The sequence below is a fragment of the Vipera ursinii genome (assembly GCF_947247035.1).
Source record: "Vipera ursinii genome assembly, chromosome: 2".
Taxonomy (NCBI): Eukaryota; Metazoa; Chordata; class Lepidosauria; order Squamata; family Viperidae; genus Vipera; species Vipera ursinii.
The window spans coordinates 225,137,450-225,164,436 of record NC_139513.1 but is presented as its reverse complement, the minus strand read 5'-3'; the positions used below and the strand labels follow the sequence as shown (position 1 = coordinate 225,164,436).

Here is a 26,987-nt window from a genome sequence, read left to right as displayed (position 1 = left end):
AAAGATTGTGTAGAAATTTTTCCAGTTTACTTCAAAGTTGCTTTTCAGGTGTTCATATGAGAAGCCATATTAATAATAACTCGTGACAATGACATACATATGCTCACAGAAAAGCATTGCTACTGTTTAAAATGTGTGGGCAGAAGCCACAAAATGTATCAAGCTGAAATTTGAAAGGACAGATTTATAGGACTGCACTTTCAATGTTCTCTTACCAACATGATCAAACTTTATTTTCTAACAGCAGAAGCTTTTTTAAATTGTCTTGGCACCTTTACCTTATGGAACTTTTTTCTTGTATGTTCCTCATTTCTTTATGCCATGCACATATTACAAAAAAGGAAGGAAAACAGCAACTGAGTTTGACCCCTCCCTCACTGCCCAGCATACTGAAGAAATATAAAACACTTAAAAGGTCGTCGGTTTCATAAATGGATAAATATTCATATTGAGCTGACCTATTTTTGAACCAGCTAGAAGAAAAAAGCATAGCAGGATCCTTGAGTTATTTGTGTGTGTGTGTGTGTGTGTGTGTGTGTGTGTGTTTGAGAAGTTCAGTTAGAAGTGGGATTACTTTGAAATTAGTTGCTCTGATTCTGGAAAACAGAAAAAAACCTATGTGGAGCCCAGAATAATTTTGAGTTTTTTTTTTTCTGCAGTTACCATTGCTTATGAACTCCAAGCAGCAACTAGCTCTACTCAAGAGGGCAGAATCAATAGGTTTCAGGGGACTTTCAAGTAATATATTCAGGGCTTTTTTTCTCATAGAACGCCCAGAACGGAGTTCCAGCACCTTTTTTGGATGGAACCTTGTAGGGTAGGCCAGGCGGGTTGTATGACATATGTGAGTTCCGGCACCTTTTTCTTTTACAAAAAAAGCACTGAATATATTAATATTGGGAAGAACATCTAAGCAGAAGTCTGGTTAATGAGCTTTCCCAGCAGCTATCAGTGCTGGCTTTCCCTGGGAGTGGAGGGGGAGGAGAATGGATAGGAGGTAGAATCCTAGACACTTGCAACCCACAAGACAACACATTGTAGGTCCCACCTGCCTTCAGTCTATTTCTTCCAGATTCAGGTGCACTATACTCACTTGTTTCATAGAGCACTAAATGGTGGAAAGATTGGGGTGTATACAATGATAAGGTTCGTAGTAAAGCATAAGAGATGCTTTCCTAGATTCATGTTCAGAGGAAATATATGTGCAGAATACTCCTTGTCAAGAAATGACACAGAAAGAAAGAAGTTGAAGGGAGCTTGCTTCTTCTAACCCCACTGCCTGGCAGGAAAAAAAACACACATTCATCTTGAACCCTTTCTGGGACTACAGAGGGAAGAACCCTGTGTTCCTGGCCACAGGAAGAAAGACACTGTGTAATTATGTGTACTGCTAGGTGCTGTAAGGTGACATGAAGAGTGATTGTTGTTTTGCAACAAGTGAATGCTGCACATCTACAAATGTGTGTATTTTGGTTTATTATGGGAAACAGTAAGTAGACTGCTTGAGACTCAGAACAAAAGATGTTGGGATCTCCTCCACTTATGGGGACTTGGGACTCAATTCTCTCTCTCTCTCTTTCTCTCTCTCTCTCTGTGTATATGAATATATATATACATACATATATTGTGCAGGTATCATAGATCTTGATCCACTTCTGCCCATCAAAGAAATGTCCCCCTGTTTAGTTGACACTGTTATAATCTTGAAGGCATTAGATAATCTTGACTGATAACTGATTATATAACTCCTGCAAATATTTATAAACCCACTACCATAAATGGCACATCAGTTTAATAATTTCATGTTGCATTATAATCCAGACAAAGCAAGGTTGTTTAGCTTTATTCACTGGGCATTGGGCTTTACTCAAAGCAGTTGTGAAAGGTGAGAAATCAAGTAGGCTGATGGTGTGCTGCATCACTACAAATCCCACTGCATCCAGAGAGGGCAGTGACACATGGATAATTTCAGTATTGGGAGAAAAAGAGAAGCCCAGAGAATCTGCTGTTCTTGCTCCAAGCATGCAAAAGAAAAGTACCTATTAGATATTCTGGATTTTTGAAAATTTTCCCTCTTTTTATTGCAGTAAAATGGACCTAATTCAATGTCATTTTAATTGCCCCTTTTCGTTTCCCGATTCTTTTCCAAATTCCATGGCAGACAAAGGGCATGGTGTACTTACAACATGTCCAGATTTGCTTTTATAATCTATCATTAATTTGTTTGCATTTGACTGTCTCAGTGCTCCACTCTAGTTGCTCTTAGTTCAGGCTTAGGTGCCAAGTTCAAGCCACTTGGGGTGTTGACTCGGGGTTCAATGTTTGGTGCAGCTGCTTCCTAACAGCCCTTCTTAACAGAATAGAATATTTGTAGCTCAGGGTTGAACTCTGGGGTCCTTGGTGCTGTCTGAGCTCGTTTGTTTTCTTGCAGACATTTCATCACCCAGCTAGAACAAAGGGAGTGGGGTTTCTAAACAGAGACCAAACCCCACTCCCTTCTACCACTGATGATGATACTTAGTTGGGTAATGAAACGTCTGCAAGAAAACAAACAAGCTCAGACAGCACCAAGGACCCCACAGCTTTTCTCAGGTCTCACCTCCAGGAGTCACTAAACTTAAGAAACCAACTCTTTTGCTTCGACTGAAACCCGAGTCTTGTACTCCGACAGAGAACCCCGAATTCTTCTCGATCGGCGGCCGAGTCCCTTAACGACGTCCATAAACGGGAAGCAAGACTGGCTGCCGCACTGCACTTTTACCCGCAAGGAGCTGATGGACACAGGTTCGCAAGCCAGCCAATAGTTGGAAATGGTAGCAGAGCAACTTCGACTGCCAACGACTCCCTAACTTTGCAAAACAAAAAACGGTGGACACCCAGCGGGGTGGAGTTTTGTTGGACGTTTGCAGGGCCGGAAGGGAGATAAAAATAAATTAGGAAGCAAGCTTGGTCTCAGCGCGGGTTGTTTAAAACCCTCTTCCTCCGCCGGGTCTGTTCCAAACGGGCTCTCCGCTCCCGTAGCAGCCGGCGGTGCTCATGAAAGCTTTACAACGGCTTTCGCCTATGCGAGATGAGATTTAAATATTTCTCGACGTGCAATTCTCAAACGCCTCGAACTTCTTGTTCCTGGGCTTCCTCTTGCAAGTTCCAGCTCCAGCTCGGGCTGTTAGGCGTCGAAGCAAACTTAGGGGTTGGCTTCGGGGGTGCTGCGGTTCCGCTAGCGCCCCGGGACCCCCTCGCGCCTTTCAAGACCGATTGGAGCTTTGCACCCATCCTTGCAGAAGCTCCTTGCAGAAGCTGCGCCCTCCCCATTGGCTGCTGTCGACAAGGAAGGTGTAAAATGCGGAAGTTTTCCGCGCCGAGTTGACAGCCCGGCTGCCTTTTAAGTGAGCAGTCGCCGCCGTTCTTGGACCCTCCATGGCTACTCTGCCCAGTTCCGATCGGAGGGCGTTTGCCCTGAAAATCAACAGGTAGGCTTCGTCTCCTGGCGTCTGGAAGGGGCTTTATTTACTTACTCCTTGCCCTTCACCGGCTGCGCGAGTTGGGCAGCTTTTGCTTGCGCGCCTGGAGGCTGATTGGGTGGAGTGGGAGGAGGAACGGAGAACCGCGGCTTGAGCAGTAAGTAAGTAAGGTGTGAGGATGAGAGCTGCGGATCTGATGAGAGCGTCACGCGCCAGTTGAAGGGTGTGTAGAGACGCTCACGTTCAAGGAATTGATTCTGGCCCTGTACAGAACTCCCCCTATCCTAGATGAGTTACCACTTTAGCATTTTAGACACTTCAGCAAGGGTGTTCAACCTTGACAACTTTAAGACTTGTGGACTTTTAACTCCCAGGAGGGTGGCTGGGGAATTCTGGGAATTGAAGTCTACAAATCTTAAAGTTGCCAAGGTTAGAAACCCCTGCTCTAGATTCAAGCAGTTTCTTCCTTTGGAAAGCACCCTCCCTGTTAAATAATTATGCAAAGAGGTTATTTGTGTAGGGAGTTCTTTGTTGTGTAAAACATCTTTATAGTTCTGGCAAGTAGAAAATGCCAAGTGTTTGGTCAGAACTTGCTCTGAGCCTGTTTATAATACTATCAGTAAATCCTTAACAGGATGTTTTACTTCTCTAAGATGACTTAATTTGGAATAATTCAAAAGACTTCTTTGGAGTTTTCCTATGACCTGCCCTCACAGTATATTGAGGTTTTCTTCAGCAGTTAAATTCTGCAATCCACAAATCGGTCATTTTCCCCTTTTTTAAAGAATTCCTGTAAATTAAGGGGTTAAGCTGGAGGCAAAACATTGAGGAAATAACATACAGTTTGTGGTTACAGTGTGTCATGTCTTATGGTTTGTGCAATTGCATAGCAGACAGAAATTTAGCAGAGACTTTTATTAAACACCACTAAATAGATTGACTTGCTGAATATGTGTTTACAAAAAAAGTTTAATAGTTCTGACATTTAGAACTAACCAGACTTGTAAGAAGTATTAATTTCATGTGAGATATTTTTTCCCAAAAGGAATAATATATATAATTAAAATACACTTCTTGCTTTTGATTTTAGACTGTATTTTTCAATACTCATTGCAACAATATTATTAGTGAATGAATTCATTTTATACCTTGTTGCATTTCTTGAGTATTTCATAATTTCATTTTATACTTCAGTGAGTTTTCTGTTTCTTACACAATTACATTTTCATTCATTATACATTTTGCCTTGCCAATATTATTGAGAACAGCAGTAATAATACTGATACATTATCATTATTATTATTTATCTGTATATTGCCAGACTTACAACTAAAATATCTTGCAGGCTATTTTCTTTTAATCCAGTATGTACTACAATATTTATTTTAATATTTCAACCCTAATATTATACTGCAGCTATAATCCTCATTCAAATCCTTGTGATATTGAAGATTGCACTATGCAGTGTTATTTTTGGCCATCTAAAGTTGTGATATTACATCTTGTAGATAAACAGTATTATGCTTATTTACAGAGTGCAATATAGATAAAAACCTGACTGATATATTTTAACTTTAGGTTCCTGTGATCTTATTTGATCACATGAATGACAAGAACACATTTTGTAACTGTTGTTCATTTTAATTTTAAAATCCTTTCCCAAGATGAAGATAAATTAATTTTGTAAAAAAAAAGACTAGAGTCTTGAATAATAAATCATTTTTCACTATAGAAAACAGAGTGAAACAAAAGACCTCTTACTTTTTTGGACTGGAACTAGGACAGTGTTGTGAGATCAAGAGGGTTGTTAGAGAAGGATCAAAACCTTGCACGTACTTTAAACATACTTTACCACAGGCGTTTGAACTTTATGGTGCATCTTGCCTATTATAATTCTTCCTCTGCATTGCATTTAATTTTTAGGGTGTTTCTTTTATTTCTTTAGAACATGTCACATCTAGGGTCAGACTTGGAAGCGCACGTTATCCAAGTCAGGTCTCTAAATTCATTGTTTTATTTACAAAATAGAACATAAAGCAAAGATTGTTCTGGGTTATAAACCCATGGTATCTTTTGGCGCCAAAACCAGAAAATGAATACAAACAATTCCTGGTTTTTGGTTAGTTCGATTCATTCTTTCCACTTGTGGAAAGAGCCCAGCTCATGTGATGCTCAGAACCGAAACTATTGTCTGCAGAGAGTCAGAGCAATGGCTTAGGACAGGGGTGTCAAACTCAATTTCATTGAGGGCCTCATCAGCATTGCGGTTGCCCTCGGGGCCAGGTGGGTATGGCCAGAGTGGGCGTGGCCTACTGGGTGGGCATGGCTAGAGTACGTATGGCCTACTGGGTGGGCGTGGACAGCTCTACATCGTTCGCATCAAGGGTGCCTATCAAGGGTGCCTGGGCAGGAGTGGGACAGATCTGAGGGTCTCTGGCAGAAGGAGGGTCTCTGGGCCAAGGCCAAGGCAGTGGGGGCTGTTCCCTCACTGTTTCCAGGATGGCTTCGCGGGCCACATGAAACCACTTCGCGGGCCGGATCTGGCCCCCGGGCCTTGTGTTTGACATGTCTGCCTTAGGAAGATGCTTATGTTGGCTCCTCCCTGATATTATTGGGTTGTAAGAAGAATGGGAGGAAAAACACAAACTTGCAAAATTTTGTTAATAGACCTTATCTCAGCGGTGTCCAATCTTGGTAACTTTAAGACCTGTAGACTTCAACTTCCACAATTCCCAAGTCAGTCATGAATTCTGGGAGATGAAGTTTATAGATCTTAAATAAAGCTTCCATTTATTTTGTGGAGTCTGTTTCCTATTCATGTCAGCTTTGAAGGACTTACGTTGTCAAACAATAAAACCATTTCCCATTGTCAGTGTCCTTCTTAATAGAAAATGTATCAATATTTTTTTTAATTTGTGCCAGCTAATGTAAGATCTTTACAAACCTGAATTAAAAATGTAATAGCAATGATCTATTATTATACAACATCTATAAACTCCAAGAGGGACGCGGTGGCTCAGTGGGTTAGGACGCTGAGCTTGTCGATCAGAAGGTCGGCAGTTTGGTGGTTCGAATCCCGAGTGCCGCGTAACAGAGTGAGTGCCTGTTACTCGTCCCAGCTTCTGCTAACCTAGCAGTTCAAAAGCACATAAAAATGCAAGTAGAAAAATAGGGACCACTACGGTGGGAAGGAAACAGCGTTCCGTGCGCCTTTGGCATCTAGTCATGCCGGCCACATGACCACGGAGACGTCCTCGGACAAGCGCTGGCTCTTCGGCTTTGAAACGGAGATGATCACCGGCCCCTAGAGTCGGAAACGACTAGCACGCATGTGCGGGGGAACCTTTACCTTTACCTTTATAAACTCCAAATACGCCATCTTGAGGTTGTGCACAGAGTAGAAAATGTGTTTTATTCAAGTCAGTTGTAGTCTGGCTGAGCCAAAACCTAGAATGTTTGTAACCTTCTGGTTTTCAGCTCAGAAAAAATTGAAAAAGGGTTTGCAGATTTTTTTCTTTATACATTTTTACATTAAATGTTGGACTGTCAGTTATTTTTCTCATGATAAACACTGGTCACTGGATAGACATTTGTGCATAGTAAGAGAAAGTCTAGTGATGACAGAATAGCAGTTTCATATAACGCAATATAGCCTGCAAATGTTATTTAATGATGATAACATGAGAATGCATGAATGTTTTGCTAGCCCATGGCCAGACATAGATCGTTGGTTTCTTTCATTGTTGCCTGGTAGATTAGCCTGTCTTTGACTTGATTGGGATTTGGGTCACACTGTCTTCTAGCAATTCACTTGGTATTTTTGCCTTGTCTTTTATATGTGCCACCAGGGAATACATGTTTCTAAAAGTAGGTGTCAGGATTTGCTATGAGAATAGACCCATTTAATCTCCAGGTTTCATGTTTGGAGGCCAAAAAGGTTCTTGAGCCATAAGTTAATTTCCTCCCCTAGGTCTGTATGAAATGAGGCATTATGAGTTATATAAATATGGTACATAATGTAATCAATGGAGCCTAGATGGCAACTAAATACAGTTTTATGGGTCACAAGCCCCATATCCACATGTATGTGACATCTGGAAAAGAATTAGTGACATATGATATTCTCTTTAAGTGTGGAAATAGCCATACTGCTGTTTGATTTACCTGAAAAACTGGTTGCTGAAAAGTCAAACTTAGTAATCGCAAGTGAAGCTTTGAACAGCAGAAACAGATGCAAATTTCTTTCAATTCACATTCTTCAATCGGAGAGCTCTAGTTTCTGTAGCTATGAGATTAAAACAATAACTCTAAATATTTACTCATTTTTGTGCTTAATCTCAGACAATTCCAACAATGGGTTAAAGTATCTTTCTGCTGAAATGCCAAAACAGTGTTAAAAGAATGTGTAACTAACTTCACAACCTGAAAAATCTGGCTATTGTGTACGCTATCATCACAGTGAAAAAATGCTGTTTTTCTGTTTATATTATAGCTATGGAATGCATGAGTTGGGCTTATTAATTAAAGAAGTGTTGTAAAGAATACACGATAGTCTCTACTGAGTACCCTTGTGATCAGATTTAGCATTTCTTTTTCCAACTACTTAGTATTTGGGAAAAAATTGCATTCCTATAAAAGTACTATTTTAAGGGAAACTAACCATTCATCACCAATCCTTAATTATGGCCTTTAAGACAGAAAACATACACAAAAATATACTGCACACAAGATATACAAACATGTTGTTGTTGTTAGTTGTGAAGTCGTGTCCGACCCATCGCAACCCCATGGACAACGTTCCTCCAGGCCTTCCTGTCCTTTACTATCTTCTGGAGTCCCTTTAAGCTGACACCTACTGCTTCAGTGACTCCATCCAGCCACTTCATGCTCTGTCGTCCCCTTCTTCTATTGCCCTCAATCTTCCCCAGCATTAGACTCTTTATCCCCCATTATTATCTGTACAAACAACTCAAGGGAGTGAACATGTCCAACACACTTTTCTCTTCCATTGTTTCCCCACAACAATGACCCTTTGAAATGGGCTGTGCTGAGAGAGAATGACTGGCCCAAAGTCATCCAGCTGGCCCAAACTCACCCAGCCTAAGGCAGGACTAGAACTCTCAGTCTCCCGGTTTGTAGCCTGGTGCTTAACCACAAGACACCCTCCCCCCCCACACAAACACACTTTCTCTTTCTCCCCCCTAAAATAGAGATGAATAAAATAGGCATAAAATTAACAGTAAATAATATAAACAGTAGTGACGACAATCTTCTGTTATAAATGGGTCAAATAGAACAAACATAGATGCAGAATCTGGCAACCTGGAAAAATACATCAGAATCCTAAGAAGTGATCAAATGAACATCACATTTTCTGACGGTATTTCTTAGAATGGGATAAATGAATGTCATTTGAGATTCCCTGTGAGAAAGCAACAGAGGAGTCAATGGCTCAGGGACTTTACTACAGCCACCCCCACATTGGCATTAATGTTGAGGGGTGTTTTTGTAATGTCCCCAGGGGACTGTGAAGGATAAGGCATCCAACCTGATAAAGGTGAAGGCCCAGTGCAATGTCCATTTTAGAACAAAGTATAGATAGATAATGGTGCATGCCTATGAGGGGGGAAAAAAACCTCCAAATCCATGTCATTCGATAACAGATTTAGATTGGCTTGGAAATACCAGTATCCCAGATACAGAGTGATTCCTGGCATCTTTAAACCCTAATAGACAAAGGTTCTCCAAAGAGAGACCTAAAGACTGTGGGTTGCTATTAGCTCTCGTAAGCCAAGTTGATTTAAAATGGACTGTCATCTTCCATTCTTATCATCATCGAAGGAACAGCTGAAGGAAGCTTTTTTTTAAAAAAATTGCCCTGCTAACAGCTGCTTCTCAGCTGTCCATTTTCTTTCGTAGGCGTATGGAAAGAGAAGCACATCCTGACCTCACGTTCATAGGCTAATGCTTACTGGGATTTTATCATCTCTGTGTAGTGATGGGTGTATTTCATTTTGTATACTTTGTATGTTATTTTGTATTCTGACCATCTTTGCAGGCTAGGTGAAGGATAGGGTTTAAGGTACACATTTTAAGAAAAATAAGATGTACTACCACATGTTAACAATCAAAAAGAAATTCACACATTAGGAGCCCAAAAAGATTTAAGTAGGTAAGTAGGTGAAGTATTTGAGGCTGCCTTTTTTTTGACTTGTTGTTATTCTACTATCTTGCCTAGATATGTGTTCTAATAGAAGATGAAGTTTTATTTCTTCCTACTAAGTTTGATAACTTTATACTGGTATAAAGCTCTTTAAAAACAATAAGTTTGTTGTGAATTCTTGTTTGATTTGAACTCTAACAAGGTCAGTCTTTTCTTTTACTCACAGAGCAGCTGGCTTTTGTTTTACATCAGTGCTCAGTGAGTCTACTGATATATTCATGGCCATCCTGTTAGCATATGATAATATCAGCCATCAGTTGCTTTGGGGGGGGGCTGCCAAAATATGACATGGATTTGTAAATTCTGAGTGAAGAATATTCAACTAGAGCAAGGGTAGGCAACCTCGGCTCTTTTATGACTCGTGGACTTCAACTCCCAGAATTCCTGAGTCAGCTGACTCAGGAATTCTGGGAGTTGAAGTCCACGAGTCATAAAAGAGCCGAGGTTGCCTACCCCTGAACTAGAGTAAGTTGAGCATTTGTGGTTATCAGCAGGCCTTCCTGTTTAGTGGCTTCCAGAAGTTTGTGTCTGAGTGACTTGACTTGTAGCAATCCTGGCAGATTGTGACACATTTACTTCCTATTGCTGATTTCCACTTTTGAGTATAATCTTAAAACAGTGCCAAAATATTTGCTGAGTCCCAAGAGATGGCTCTAAACTCTATATGAAGTTAATAAAATCTCTTTATTTCTCACCAAGCTGCGCATTTTCTTTATTCATTAAATTTATATACCACCCATCTCCCTGATAAGGTGGAGTCTTATATCTAGGGAAGACTCTGAATATTTATCCACTAAACAGTTTTGGTCACCACAATGTAAAAAAGATGTACAGAAAGAGTACAGAGAAGAGCAACAAAGATGATTAGGGGACTGGAAGCTAAAACATATAAAGAATGGTTGCTGGAATTGGGTATGTGTAGTTTAACGAAGAGAAGGGTGACATGATAGCAGTGTTCCAATATCTCAGGGGTAGCCACAAAGAAGAGGGAGTCAAGCTATTCTCCAAAGCACCTGAAGGCAGGACAAGAAGCAAAGGATGGAAACTAACCAAAGAGAGAAGCAACCTAGAACTAAGGAGAAATTTCCTGACAGTTAGAACAATTAATCAGTGCAACAACCTGCCTCCAGAAACTGAATGCTCCAACACTACAAGTTTTTAAGAAGAGACTTGACAGCCATTTGTCTGAAATGGTATAGGGTTTCCTATTGAGTTGAGCAGGAGGCTGAACTAAGGTCCCTTCCAGCTTTTTTGTTGTTGTTGTTGTTGTTGTTATTAAACACTCTGCAAGAGAGAAAGAGAAAGAGTATTTGCTTAGTCAGAACTCCTTTACACAACAAAATGAACATTTTGAAGAGATGATATAAGAGAAAGATTTATATATTTGCTGTGGCTAATCAGATCCTATTGTTGTCCAATGTTTGTTTTGACTAATTGTGTATGTCGCATGGCTCATTATTGTGAATGGTGAACTATAAAAATAAGTTGGGGTTCATTCTCATTCTCCGAATTCTTACCTGATCCTCCTTTGGTCTGTTTACTTAAACAACTCTCCCTTCTGTGACAGCCACTAGAGGGGGCTCATCTTCTGCAGAGCAAAACTTTAAGCTACCAAATGCTTAAGCTAAATTTCACTTTGTGAAATCTTGACAAGCTTCTTTTTTCTGTATTGTCTCTTTTAAGATGAACTCCTCCTCTGAGGTGATTCTAGCATTTTTCTTAGCATTTTTAATTTTAATTTTCCAGTTTTGCCTCACATTTTTCTATAGATTAAAAAGGTAAAGGTTCCCCCGCACATGTGTGCTAGTCGTTTCCCCATGTAAATATTTTGGCGAGGGCTTTATTATAGTGCCAGCCTTTCTGACTGCCAGCCAACAAGGTAGCCAACTGGCTGGCTGCCACAGTCCAGAGTTCTGCAAACTCAAAACTTTTTAGAAGCAAACAAATGGCAAATCCAAGGGAAAAGACGAGAGACAGAATGAGGTGGAATCCAGAGGTCAAAGCGTAGCACCAGAGCTGAGATTTGAAAAAAATCTATGTATATGCCTGCTTATTAGGGCTTTCGCCCCCCCCCAAGCGGCATTATTACAAAGTCAGCTTATTGCCCCCAACAATCTCCTCTCCTGCCAGCCTGCTTCTTGGCTGGTCCGTCTGATCTGTTCTCTGTAGTTGTATCTTTAATGCAGGCCTCTGTTTGGGACTGGATGGGTGAACCATAGAGTCTGAGGGATGTCTGTGGGTGCTGGTGGGAGTCCTGTGGGGTTGCTGAGCCTGCCTCAACCAAAGGAGAGTCATTAGCTTCAATACTGCTGGAATCTACCTCTTCAGTATTGTTATTCCTGGAAGCCCTGAGCTGCTTGCTGCTGTTCCTCCTTCTCCTCCTGGGCCATAGAAGGATTGGCCAGCCTGTCACCATTTCAAGAGTAGTTTCTGGGGATATGTTAATCACAAACATTTATACTCCGGAAATAAAAAAAAGGGAAACAGCTGCAGCAGAGAGAAGAACCGCAACGAAGTACGGTTAACAGACTCTATTCTGTTCTGTATTTGAGATGTCAGTTTACTGTGGTAAGGTGCCAGACTAAAAAACAGACACTGTGTGGGCCTAAAACTACTTTTATTAGAAAGGCTATTGCAACTGAATCTTGCAAATCTGAACGTGCTTCCTTTTCATCCCCCGGTTTTATCTTCATGAGAATTGAGGGCTTCTCTGAGGCATTTTCACAAACCTGTTTTGGTATGGGCTCATGTCTCTGGTTGTTGTCTTGGTAACAAATCTTCTTTCTGTTTGTCAAAGCCATTTCTGTGCTGTTTGCTGTACAGGCAGTCCTTGACTTACAACCATTTGTTTAGTGACTTTTTAAAGTTACAACAGCACTGGAAAAAATGACTTATGACTGTTTTTCACACTTATGACCGTTGCAGCATCTCCATGGTTACATGATCAAAATTCGAGTGCTTGGCAACCAGCTTGTATTTGCACTGTCTCAGGGTCATGTGATCACCATTTCTACCCTTCCCAGCTGGCTTCCAACAAGCAAAGTCAATGGGGGAATCCAGATTCACTTAGTGACTGCATGATTCCCTTAACAACTGTGGCAAAAAAATTGTAAAATGGAGCGCAACTCATTTAACAACTGCCTTGCTTAGCAATGGAAATTTTGCGCTCACTTGTGGTTGTAACTCGATGAGTACCCATACCACAGCCTTGTATCCCTCTAGAACAGTGTTTCTTAAACATTTTTCTCTCAGGACCCTTTCCTATTTTTAAAAATTATGGAGGAACCCAAAACAGGGTTTGGGTGATATCTATTGACACTCATTAAAAGATTAAAGTGATTCATACATAGAATATTTATTTATTGAATCATGTAAAAATAATATTAAACCACTAGATATTGACATAAATAAAATATTGTTCAAGAAAAATGTGTATTTTTAACAAAAAAATGAGAAGGGTGACGTTTTAATTTTTTGCAAATATCTTCAGTATCTGGGTTAACAAAATATAAAAATAGGAACCAGCAGTAGCCCTCTTTAGTTAGCAAGTTCATTAAGGTAAGATGATTTTTTAATACACAGAACAGTGATTTCCAACCTCCACAACAATTAGAGTTATGGACTTCAACTCCCAGAATGTTCTAGTCTAGCCAGTGCTGACTAGGGAATTCTGGGAGTTGAAGTCAGCACTTCCTTGTATTGCTGAGGTTGTATTGCCCATAATACTAGGCACCTGAGTTGGTGTGGAACTGGAAAGAACCTAATCCCTGAATTTGAGAGAGAAACACTCTCAAGCAAAGAGACATTTGCATACCTCATTTTTTTATTAATGCTAAAAATGCTAACCGGGATAACAGGTAACAGTCTGATTACATGGAATGTGCTCAAATATTTAAAATAATATGGTCAGTTAAATGTAACAGGTGTAACCAATTCTGCTGTCTTTTTTTAAATTGAAGGCATTCCTCAGCAGAAATAAGACAACAGTTTGTGCATCAACCATCCTTTGGATCCTTCTGTCAGCGAAGTAATAGTACGCCTGGTTTTTTCCCCCTTAATCTGGTAAGTGTAAAAATCGTTACTTTTTAAAGATTTTTTTTATGCCACATTTATTTTTTCATAAATAACTCAAGGTGGCAAATGTTTCTAAAATTCCTTCCTCCTCCTACTTTCTCCAGAACAACAACCCTGTGTGGTAAGTTGAGCTGAAAGCGAATGACTGACCCAAAGTCACTCAGCTGACTTTCATGCCTAAGGCAAGACTAGAACTCAGGGTCTCCTGGTTTCTAGCTTAGTGCTTTAGTCACTAGACCAGGGATGTCAAACTCGCAATGTCACATGACGTGTTGTGACGTATCGTAACTTTTTTTCCATTGCTGGCAATGGGGTGGGTGCAGTTTCACTATGATGCATCCAGCCCATGGGCTGGCAGTTTGATATCCCTGCACTAGACTAAACTGGCCCTTATTAATATTTGTGCTTCATTTATCCCAGTTAACATGAGGAAGAACACTATGTCTATGAGATAGGGTCAGGGGAAGGTAAGTTTGAATAGTGTTCAAGAAAAGGATTGTGCCTCTCATGATTTAACTGTGAATTCCCCCTTTATTATTTTTTTAATGACCCTTAAATCCCCTGACAGACATTGGCTTCAATAAATTTATATAGATATAAGTATATGAAAGTTTGCTCATATATTGAACAGAAATTAAGGGGCTTAGAGAATTTTTTTGCCTACTAGAAAAATTACTTAAAAGTGATATTATATAATCTGAATTGAAAAATAACAAATGTGTCTTATTAATAACTATACTATGAAGTTGTGTGGGGACAGTGCTTTCTCAGTGATGGAGCACCCACAAAGTCAGTGGGCAGTCTGTTCCATTGTTTAATACTCTTTAATACTCTTAAATCAAGAAATCAAGAAATTCCTTGTTAATTCAAATTTGGATCTCATTGTTAAGCTTCCACTGATTGGTTCTTGTCTTACCTTCAGATGCTAGGGAGAATAAATCTACTCTTCTCTATGATATTCTATCATATATCAGAAGACTTGCTGTCATGTTTTTCTTTCTTCTTCCCTTCTTTTAGCTAAAAATACCAGTCTTTGTAGGATTTAACTTCCAAGCCATCGTTGTTATTCTTCCCTTCATAATTTCCAGTTCCCCAGCATCTTTTGTGTGATGACGAGAACTGGACACAGTATTCAGAGTGTGGTCCTACCAATGCAACACAGAGCAGTATTTTCACTTCCTGTGAGATCCTATACTCTGTTGATGTAATTGTAAATTACACTGGTTTTTTGGCAGCTGCTGCAAGTTGTTGGTTTATCTTTAATCTATGGTCTACCAAGATCCCCAGACCTCTCTCGCAAGTACTGTTACTAAGCCAGTGTTAGAATTATTAGCAATATTCCCTAGTTTTGTGTCATACACAAATATTATACATATGCCTTTTTTCTCTCATCTAAGTCAGACATGTCAAACACAAGGCCCAGGGGCGGATTTGGCCCATGAAGTGGTTTCATGTGGCCCGCGAAGCCATCCTGGAAACAGTGAGGGAACGGCCCCCACTGCCTTGGCCCAGAGACCCTCCTTCTGCCAGAGACCCTCAGATCTGTCCCACTCCTGCCCAGGCCCCCATAGGCACCCTTGATGCGAATGATGTAGAGCTGGCCATGCCCACCCAGTAGGCCGTACGCACTCTAGCCACGCCCACCCAATAGGCCACACCCACCCTGGCCATACCCACCCAGCCCCTTGAGGGCAACCGCAATGCTGATGCGGCCCTCAATGAAATTGAGTTTGACACCCCTGATCTAAGTCATTTAATGGGATGTTGAACAGTACTGGGCTCAGGACAGAACGCTGAAGTACCCCACTGCATTTGGACATAGATGGATCAAAGATCATGTGCTGGCTATGGTGTTCAGACACCTATGAATCCAACTGATTTCGTTATGATGTTCTGCTGAAAGTTTGTGTTATGGGATTATGCTATTAAAAAAATAGCCCCATACAATTTCTTATTTCTTAACTGATTCAATTCTGTTTGAAACAGAGCATCATGTTTCACAATTAATGTTGTATAATGTCTGTGTGGACATTTAACACATGAATATTATGAAATACAAGTTATGAAATATCTTGAGAGAACATTACAAAGGAGTTTTCAAGTTCTGATGCTTTTATCAAAATGACAAAAGCCTTATCACATCATCAAACTGCAAACTCTATTCCCTTTGTATTATAATGCTCTATAAAAGGATGAGAGAAAGCCTGTTTTTGTCATTTGTCCAATCTTTCTGTAGACATCACTGATTAACAAATGTTACTATTAAGAGACAACATTTTCTTCTTGATTTTAATATCTGCTAGAGTGAATGGAATTTTGCAGAACTTTGTTCAACTAATTTTAAATTTATCCTCAGACCTCTTAACTGTATTTTAATGAGAAAAAAACAGGTTATTAGGAACCCACAGTTCTGAAAACTGAAACAGTAAATATATATTTCCTGTCTCTTGAAGACATCTAATTCACTTCCTCAACTTGAGCAACTGTCGGTTTAACTTTGTTGGTGATTCATTGGAAGATAAAAAGTGTGTATTTTGTTCTCAAAAGGCTTTCTGCCAAGTTGCTTACTTTTTGTTTCATCTATCCACCATTTTGATTGCATCACACTGCTAATTTTACTGCACTAAAAAGGTACGTTAATTGCTTTTCTGTTATCCTTAGGTTGCCTTTTATAGATAAACCACACTGCCAAAATCTTAACTGCTGCTTTTCAACTAATGGCTTTTACCTTCCTGTAACAATTCTTTCCTTTACATATTTGTCACCTCTCAATAATTCCTGGTTGGTCTGGGCATGTGCTATGTATTCGGGGTTTGGGGCTGCATCATATATTTGCCAAGTCTGCTGTTGTCTATAATTAGCTATTCATTTTATAGTTTTTAGTTTAATCTGTTAAATGCACATTAAAAATTACGGTGGGGATAAATGTGGTTCTACCAAAAAAGAAGACAATCGCAGTCTCCAGGCACATTCAAGAAGTTACACCAAAAAAAAAAGATTATTTATACCTCAGAAAATTCTGTATACTAATTCTAACCGTACCCAGCTTCCTTGCTTTGACAGTTAGAATGGCCAAATAGAGTTCAAGGGCTTAACATATGAATCATTAGGACTTCATGTTTCATTCAGGCAGCTGGAGATTCTTTACTGACTGAAGATTCTGATTTTTCTAAGTCCTCATTTGTACGGAGAGACTGTATCAATGATATTTTCAACTGCAAAGACTCATAAAGAGTACCATTTCTTATTGTAAGCCACCCGGAGTCACTTAGGTGAAATAGGCAGTATAAAAATTTGATGGATAAATAAATACATAAATAAAACAGAAGAAGGACAATGCTAGTTTACTCATTGTAGTCTTCCTTGTGGCAAGAATGTACAACTCTAAAATTTGCTGGCTTATGACAATATCTTCCTTTTTGACCACATTCTCACTAAGGTAAAATGACTCCCGCTTCTAATCGCATCTTGATGTTTGGCTTGGTTATGTAGCACATAGCACTTCCCTAATGAAAGCTGTGATTTCTTTTTAATTATGAAGAATTAAATCTCATAGATGTAAAGAGAAATTAAACTGAAAGAGCTAAATGTAGAATTGAGTTGAATCTTCAGCAGGAAACTGCTTATATAGGTTTGTTTGACATTACTGAAAAAAGAGAAGAGGTAGAAGAAAATGAAAGGTATGTTATTTAGTTGTCTAGCAATTTGTTCTCATTTAACTTAACTTCTAATAAGTTAAGGGGGTTTAAGTAGACTAATGTTTGAAAACTATAGACTTAACAATTATGATTATGTGTAAGAATTTAAGCTTGATTTACGCCCTTTGTTCTTGATCCTTAAAATGAACTTTTTTGGCTGCTAGTGCATTTGAGATTAATATTTAATGAAGACTCAGCAATGTGTTTTATATTCCTAAAAAAGCACGAACAAACTTGTTTTCTTTCTTTTCCTTTTTTTTGTAACATTTAGCCTCAGTTTTATGATGCTGTAGACCCAGTGGATTTTGAAGGTCTCTTAATGATGCAGCTGAATAATCTAGATTCAGAACTCTTGCAAGAATTGGGTGATTTTTCTGAAGATGATTTGGAGGTGGTTTATGCTGCAAAGGAGCACAGAACCTTGGAACCATCATTACCAGAAGAACGGTGAGGAAACTTTTTTAAGCAAGCAGCTGAAGCCTGTTGTTATGTTTTTATATTCCTTTTGGATTCTTTGTATCCACTGGTCTGCCTATTGCTGCATATTCTGGGATAGCACTATGACACTTCAAATAATCTCTGGAAAAATAATTTGTTTTCAGAAATTGTATTCATAAATGTTGAATTCACTAAACATTTATTCGCCCAGGGCAAACTCCCTGTACAATGTACAGTGATAGAATGGTGGTAAATAGAATAAGTACAAAGTTTGAATTGGTAGAGTTTCAGATTTTTCCAATTCAAAATACGGAGCCGGAACAAACCATTTTGACCTTAGATCTTGATTTACCATTCGGGTTTGCCCATCATTCCCATTGTCACAAGCTCCTCTGATTCCTCTTTGCTTTTTTAACTGTATCTAGTGGCAAGCGGTGGCTCAGTGGGTTAGGATGCTGAGCTTGTCGATCAGAAGGTCGGCAGTTTGGCGGGTCGAATCCCGAGTGCCACATAACAGAGTGAGCGCCTGTTACTTGTCCCAGCTTCTGCCAACCTAGCAGTTCAAAAGCACGTAAAAATGCAAGTAGAAAAATAGGGACCACTACGGTGGGAAGGTAACAGCATTCCGTGCACCTTTGGCGTCTAGTCATGCCGGCCATATGACCACGGAGACATCCTTGGACAAGCGCTGGCTCTTCGGCTTTGAAACAGAGATGAGCACCGGCCCCTAGAGTTGGAAACAACTAGCACGCATGTGCGGGGGAACCTTTACCTTTTTACCTAGTGGCAAGCTAAGGGCAGTACAATAGCAATATTTTTTTTCTCCACCACATGAACTATTCTCTTTGCCAGTCATTATACCTCTTTTTTCTCACAAGTGACAAGTACCTGTAAGGGTTTACCTTATAAGGGTAAAAGCTATGGAAAGAGAAGGAGAGACTATATTGGGATTATATTAAAAGGAAAAAGTTAATTCTCTTTCCCTTTATGTCCCTTCTGACCCAGGGTGGTAGTTAGCACATGTAATTTGACCCTAGTCTGTAGTGATTGAGGGCTATTGCCTGTGAGTATAATCCAAGGTCTACTGCTGAAGACTTCACAGTACTTGCACAGCACTAATTGCAGTGTGGTAATCCGGGACACACTCTTCACATAGAGAAAAAAACTTAACAAACCTAAAGTTTCCAGAGCAAGAGAAAAATGGAAATTGAGCCTTATGTCTAAAAATGCTAGCACACTGTATAGTATGGACAGGGAAAAAAGATGTAAAAAAATTGAACATTGAGTTCACTGTTATATACAACCTTTGCTGAAATTTCTTTCCCTGTGGCTTCTGCAATTAAGTTCCTTCTTTGAAATTTTTAGATTGTAATATACCTATTTAACTGGTTCCAGTGTAGCCTACCGGGGAGAAGCCCAACAATCACAAACATTAGAACATTTTAATTTTCATTAAAGCATTTTTTTTCTCTCTGAAGAATTTTCTGTTAATTGATATGGATATCCTAGGACTGAATACTTTCATACAAAGTATATACTGTATCGATGAATTGCATTGCTTTCCTCAGATGAGAGAAAGGGATTATTTTATCCATGTTACCAGAATCCCTTTCTTACTGAATTGTGCTTTAGCTGATCGGTGCTTCCCCAGTACTTTTCTTTGTTTCATTATTTACATGTTGTATGGTTTATATTTTGGAATATAGTCATTATACTTGATAATACTACCAGTATCTTTTAATTTTGAAGTTAGTTTTTATAGATGATATTTTCTTATAACATGTTGAAAAAGATGTTCAAAAATGTACCTTGAAAACTGGATTTAAAGAGTACAAAAGTGGCTTCAAAATTAACAATTTTTTATTATGCAGGATGAATAGCTATGTTACTGTTATTTTATTGACTAGCTTTCTGTATAATCACTGATTATGCATAGAAATATTTTTGCTTCTTCCCAGAACTGAATTGGATTTACAGGTTCGGGACTGTGTTCAGACTTATATTCGTGACTGGCTGATTGTGAAACGAAAGTAAGTCATTCATTTATAACTCAATAATTACCCAGAGAAAAATTAAAGTTTATTGCTTTAATTAATTAATTATTCAAGAAGTAAGTGATAATTACTTTCATTAAGTTTACTAAATGGATCGAGTTCAGAAAATATTACTGACACTGATAGTGGTCTGTTACAGTTGGATACATACTGTATTAGGATCCAACCAAAAATAATCATTTATGGTTGACAGGAGAAGGAAACAATAATGGCTGTGCTCTCACATTTGTCTAATTTCAGCAGCATTTCCCAGATTAGAGTTATGCATACTTGGTGCTTCAGTGAACCTTCATCTGGAAGTACTCTGCATGATTAAAAAATGACAGGAAAAATCTCAAGTGCAGCCATATCATTGGCCATTCTATTATGGCCTACAAAGCAAAAGGCTCAGTTGCACTTGCCTTTTGGCTTAAAGAAATATCACTGATATATTGGAGAGGAGCAGAAAATAGTGAAAATAAGTCTAAAAACCTATTAGACCCAAAGTACCATGGACATGATTCTCTTGATAGTTTTGGACAACTTCTGCTTTCGGGGGGTGTTTTGTGTTCTCTTGAACAAAAATATGTATAAGGATTACCCTCCATATTCCTCTGTGGTATTAATCCATATAGCAATTCATTAAAACTTTGTATTCCATTCAAGCACTTCTTAAATTAATTTGGGGTATTGTATATATTTTAATAGCCTTTGTTTGCATGACAGCAATTGATCTTTCATTTTGTTTCTTTTTCTAAAACTGAAATCTAATTGGCTGTTTTATTGAAGAAATCAAAGAAGTAATGATGCTTATAACTTAATGAAAACAGGATCCAGAGGAGACTTCCACAAAAGCCTTCGAAAGCAAACATTTGAATCTGAAATGTTGAATTTTCACGATTCCAGTTATCAGGTACTCTTAAGAATAGCCTTAAAAGAATGTTTTGATAAGAAAAATGGAGCAGTAGGAAGTGGCGGAGCAAAGTTGCCAGTGGGAGGAACCTCTGTTCCCCAGAATGCCTTGAGATCATTTGTGTGTCATGCTGCAGGGCCACCCAAATGACAGGTCTAAACTTCCTTCCCAAATTAGAAGGAATAGCACCAAGGTGATGTGGGAACTTGAAAAACAATGAAGCGTTCTTCTTTAAATAGTGTGGAGTAAGAGAAGATAGTTTTCTTATCTTTAAATGTTATGCTCTATAATGGGGGGGGAGGGAGGGGGAATCCAACCTTGGCAACTTTAAGACCCCTTGACTTCAATTGGAAACCATGGAATTCTGGAAGTTGACGTCCAGAAGTCTTAAAGTTGACATGTTTGGACACTCCTGCTCTATAGCAATCTAAGAATTCTTAATCTTCTCCCAAAGTATCTTGTTCTACTGTTTTTGCATATAAAAAGATCTTAAGACTCTAGAAAGTATGCAGAAAAGAGCAACAAAGATGACTGGGGGACTGGAGAAAAAAACAATTGAAGAACAGTTGCAGGAAGTGGGTATGTCTAGTCTAATGAAGGGAAGGATTAGGGGTGACATGATAGCAGTCTTCCAATATCTAAGGGGCTGCATCAAGGAGGGGGAATCAACCTATTCTCCAAAGCACCCAAAGGCAGGACAAGAAGCAACGAATGGAAACTTATCAAGGAGAGTTCCAACCTAGTACTAAGGAGAAATTTCTTGACAATTAGAACAATTAATCAGTGGGATGACTTGCCTCCAGAAGTTGTGGGCATTCCAACACTGGATGTTTTTAAGAAGAGATTGGACAGCCATTTGTCTGAAATGGTGTAGAGTTTCCTGCTTGAGAAGGGGCTAATAGACCTCCAAGGTCCCTTCCAATTCTGTTATTCTGCATGAAATAAATGGTTCTGCTAAAAGGAGAGTTAATGGTTCCATTTAACATTTATGTCATGGTGTTGGAAATCTAATACTTGTTATTGCAACAAATAAGTATGGAAATATGACACAGAAATGTGATAGAAATATTCGGTATATTTAATCTGTTCAACTATTCCCTATTTGCTTGAGCAGACAAGTCCCAAGCACTTAAAAGTCCTCTGTGATGAATCCAGTAAGAATACCTTGACATCTGGAGTAATTTGCCTGCGCAGCCTACCACTTGATCCTCGATTGACCAACCTACTGCAGACTGTTAAAGCAGAAGACATTCAAAGGCAAAATGAAGAGGCACGGCAAGCCAACAGGCCTACTGAATTGTTTGCTCTGTATCCCAGTATAGATGAGGTAAGCCATATATTTTCTGGCACAACTACTGTATATTGCAACCATCTGGGTTTCCAAAGAACTATAATACAAAGGATGGAATATGTTAGACATTAATTCCATCCAGCTCAGCTGGTGTAATTAGCTATGGCAATTGTAGTTCAAAAAAAATCTGAAGAAAAAGCAATGAAAATGCTAGGCTAAATCATTAAGGGAAATAGGTATGTATAGCCTAACAAAGAGAAGGACTAGGAGTGGTATGATAGCAGTCTTCTAGTCTTCTTGAGGGGCTGTAACAGAAAAGAGGGCATTGATTTATTCTCCATAGCACCGAAAGGTAGGACAAGAAGCAATGGGTTAAGAGAAATCTAACCTGGAACACAGGAGAAATTTCATGACAGTGAGAACAACTAACAAATGGAACAGCTTTCCTCCCAGAGTTGTGGATGTTCCCTTGCTGAAGGTTTTCAAGAAAAGATTGGACAACTGTTTGTCCAGGATAGTGTAAGGTCTCCTGCTTTATAATTTCTTACAAGGGGAGGGGGCGGATTGGACTAGAAGACCTCTAAGGTCCCTTCCAGCTTTAGGATTCTGTGATTCCATAAGTTATTTGAGACATGTCTTAAAGGCAGCAGTCAGCACTTGAATTGCTGATTGCTGAGTTGCATACCAGTACCACTGCAGCTCCTGCAACAATGATGTGAAGTCTTTGTATCATAATTGCCCTGCGACTGTATGGGCTGCTGCATTCTAAACAAACTTCCCTGGCTTTATTATCATTCTGATGACTTCCTATGTTTTCTGCAATACCTTTTCGCCTGATTGTAAAGTAAAAAATGAAGGGATGGTAATAGATGATGTTGGTCAAATACAGATAGCTAAAATGAACCAAAACAAATAACTGTTCTTAATGTCTTTAATAGGAGGATTCTGTACAAATACGACCAATACCTGAATGCCCAAAGGAGTATCTGGGCAATAGGATATTAGTGAAAGTACAGACACTGAAGTAAGTTCTACATCTGTGGTGCTAATGGGACATGTTTAGGGGTTTGGGTCAATCAGGTGGCATATTGAGCAAGCCAGTGCTTTTTTTGTAAAAGAAAAAGGTGCCGGAACTCACACATGTCATACAACCCACCTTGCCTACCCTACAAGGTTCCATCCAAAAAAGGTGCCAGAACTCCGTTCTGAGCGTTCTAGGACAAAAAAAGCCGTGAGCAAGACACACAATAGAGTGATGGAATGAAATCTATAAAGTAGAAAGCAGGAAAATGACAGGTCTAAAACAAATTTCCTCCATGTGCTACTGTTCTTCATTCAGAAAGCTTTTTTATTTGGGAAAGTACTTTAAAAACTTGCCATGTGCAATAGACAAAACACTCCATAAATCTCTCTATTTCTGCTTACTCTGGTCTTTGCATATATCCACCCAGCCAGCTTTATCTAGCTACTGTGTTATGTTCTTTTAAAAATGAGTTTTAATTTTGAGTCTAGTGCTTATCATGTTTAACTGAAGTTTGACAATGCCTCATGAGATAAACACATTTGTTAGCATTGCTGCAATTTTTTTTTAGAATGATAAAATGCTGCCCCTATTATTCTCCTTCTGAAGAAATTATCAGGATGGCTGCAAAAACCTCTATTTCACTACAGGTGGTGTTACAATGGGTGGAGGTTTTAAATAAAACAGGATTTGCAACCAGTTTTGTAGCATCTTCTTACATCAAATTAGTTAGATCCCATTTGCTCCGTTCTCAAAAAAAAATTGGCTTATAAAGAGGAAATCGGGACCATATTATTTATTATTAGTGGATTATTAAGTGATCATTGTTTTGCTGTTGTAAATAACAAGCATGCCTCTACTCATAAGAGATTTTAGATTTCATCCAAAGCAGATAATAAGAAAACAAGATAGCTACATTATATACTTACAGTATCTATACATATTGAAATTGTTTAATGTTGCCACTGAGGATTAAGTAGATAAAGCAAGTTTTAGTTAATATTTCCAAGATAAATATTATTTTAAGGAACGATTGTGCTTGATTTTGTGTCACATGAATTATTTATTTTCTCCTTTGCAGATTTGAAATTGAAATTGAGCCATTATTTGTAACATTAGCTCTTTATGATATAAAAGAAAGGAAAAAGGTAAGAGTGTAGCAGCACTATTTTTCATTCAAATGCAGTGTTTAATATTTTGCGGAGATCTTGGGTGTTTGCTAAGCTTGATTTTCTTTTTGCATTACCAAATTAGACATCATTGTCATGTTTTGACACAGAACTTGCTGGCTTTCTATAAGTGGCAGCTTGTTTAATCAGGGCTGTTCTGGTTTATATATCTGTTTCTCATTAGCCTATCTGGCTTGGTTGGCTAGATTGTTTAGTCTTAGATAGTTCCTGCCTATGGTTAATATTTGTTATATTTCACTGTAAGGACTATATATTGAAAGATTATCCAAACCTAAAGACAAAGGATTTGAATTTTCATCTCCATCCACCCTGGCTGCCAAGATATTGTGCTCATTCATCCAGGGAAATGCAACAGGATTAAAACTTCCTTGATAGCCAAGGAAAATAAAACATAGATTTACAACCTTATGCTTTGATCCAAGGGAATGAAAATCCAGTCTGAATTACTTTATTCTAGCTCATAAATTGAACAAATTATTTTGTTCTACCTCACAAGGCTTGGACATACCTAATACAGAAAGAGATTTTCAGCAACTTCTATAGTTTTCTGAAATGTAATTAACTAATAATTTATTTTATGTCTTTATTCAATATACATCTAGCGTGTCACAGTCAACATGACTCTTAGTAGATTACAGTACTGTATATAATACAAAATAAGCAATGCCTGTAGCAATTTCTAGAATTTGCCTTTTTTTATGCAGTTAGTTCCTCATTTTAAGGTATAACCAGAAAAATATATATAGTATAATCATTACTATTACTATTATTATATTATGATGATGACGATATTGTAGGATGCATGTTGCAACCAACATGGAATGCATCTTCTCTTTCATCTTCTTTCTTTTTAAGATCTCTGAAAGTTTTCATTGTGATTTGAACTCCGAACAGTTTAAAGGGTTTTTGCGATCCCATACACCGTGTATTGACTCCTCCACTCAGGCTAGGGCTGCTGTATTTTCGGTAACATATCCTTCATCAGATATCTATCTTGTGCTGAAGGTGAGTCACATTATTTGTATTACAGTGATGGTTTCTTTCTTATTCTTACTTTCTGATTTGAGCCAGAGTTGACTGTAATGGAAGCAAGCAAAACAGCATATGCCAGGGTAGGCAACCTTGGCTCTTTTATGACTCGTGGACTTCAACTCCCAGAATTCCTGGGAGTTGAAGTCCACGAGTCATAAAAGAGCCAAGGTTGCCTACCCCTGGCATATACCAACATTGACCAGCCTAATGCACTCTCCTGGTTGATAGCCCATAGTTCTTTTTATTTCTAGACATCATGGCATTGGTTATTCTAGATGGGGATAAGGGGACTGCTAGACCAACACACGTAGACTGCATAAAATGAAGAAGTCAGGCTTATATTAGTTTTATGGAAGAATGGGATGCTACAAAATTATGCTTAATGTATTTACAGAATGGTAGGGCAGTGTAGGAGTCTGTCTTCTATCTTTTACATTGGAAAAGCTGACTGTGTTATGTTCCAGATTTATATTACGGAAGCGCTAGCAAAATAATTTATAACTATTATTAACATTTTGTTGGTGTTAATTAGTTTCTGTGGTTTTTTTTTGTGGTAGATTGAAAAAGTCCTTCAGCAAGGAGAAATTGGAGATTGTGCAGAACCCTACATCTTTCTAAAAGAAAGTGAAAGTGGGAAGGTAGATATAATATAAAGGTTTTTAACTGAAAATGCACACATGTCACCCGGAATATTTATGTGGCCATCTCTTTGTATTCTTGAGATTTCAAAGTGTTAGTTCAACTTGTACTACGTATATGCAATTCACATTTGTTTTTCTACCCATGTCTTGAAATATACATAACCAAATGCTCAAAAATTGATCTTATCAGGCAGTTTTTATTCTAGAAATATTATTATACAAGTATATCAGTCTTATAAGATCTGTTCTAGGAAGTAAGCTTGCACTCTCCAACAATTGAGAAATTAGCACAAAGTATAGAAAGTCCTTGACTAATGACCACAACTGAGCCCCAAATTTCCACTGCTAAACAAGATAGTTGTTAACTGAATTCTGCCCTATTTATGACTTTTCTTGCCACAGTCATTGTCAATCACTGCAGTTGTTTAGTTTGTAACAAGGATGTTAAGTGAATCTGCCTTCCCCATTGACTTTGCTTGTCAGAAGGTCGCAAAAGGTGGATCACACAACCATAGGAATGCTGCAACTACCATAAGTGTGAAATGAGTCACTATTTTCAGATGGTCACTAAACAAGGTTTCTAAGTCGGGGACTACCTGTGTATCAGACTTAGGTTTCCAACCTTACAAGACCCATTAATACTGTAATGTAGTGGCCTTTTATGTTGTAAGTGTTTGCTCTTGTTGCACTGCTTGCTAATTGCTTGCATTCAATTGCTAAGTGCTAGTTCACATGTATGTTGTAATGGTTGCTAGCTGGCCCAGACTGATTGTCTCCAGCCGGCTAAGTAGGTCTTTGGGCGGGAAACCTATACTTCAAACCTACTGGTTGCCACCTATTGGCCAACCATATAAAAAGATCCGCTGCAGCTCCCTTGTTGCTTCTGTTATGTTCTGACCTTCAATAAAGCATGTTCCTGTTTTGAACCTTCCGTCTCACTCAATGCCTGCAAAGAACTGAGTACACAACAAA

General features: G+C 38.7%; 1 protein-coding gene across 1 annotated transcript in view; it reads left to right on the top strand.

The window, feature by feature from the left end:
• Positions 1–3,417: 3,417 nt before the first annotated feature.
• Positions 3,418–26,987, top strand: part of DOCK8 (dedicator of cytokinesis 8) — a gene marked incomplete at its 5' end in the record, with an annotated part of 101,506 nt that continues 77,936 nt past the window's right edge. The window contains 10 exons of the mRNA XM_083352568.1: positions 3,418–3,470; positions 13,644–13,746; positions 17,728–17,903; positions 19,853–19,924; positions 20,717–20,840; positions 21,955–22,167; positions 23,070–23,155; positions 24,234–24,300; positions 25,198–25,347; positions 25,932–26,012. Coding sequence (XP_083208694.1) covers positions 3,418–3,470; positions 13,644–13,746; positions 17,728–17,903; positions 19,853–19,924; positions 20,717–20,840; positions 21,955–22,167; positions 23,070–23,155; positions 24,234–24,300; positions 25,198–25,347; positions 25,932–26,012 — 1,125 coding nt within the window. The remainder of the gene's footprint in view (positions 3,471–13,643; positions 13,747–17,727; positions 17,904–19,852; positions 19,925–20,716; positions 20,841–21,954; positions 22,168–23,069; positions 23,156–24,233; positions 24,301–25,197; positions 25,348–25,931; positions 26,013–26,987) is intronic.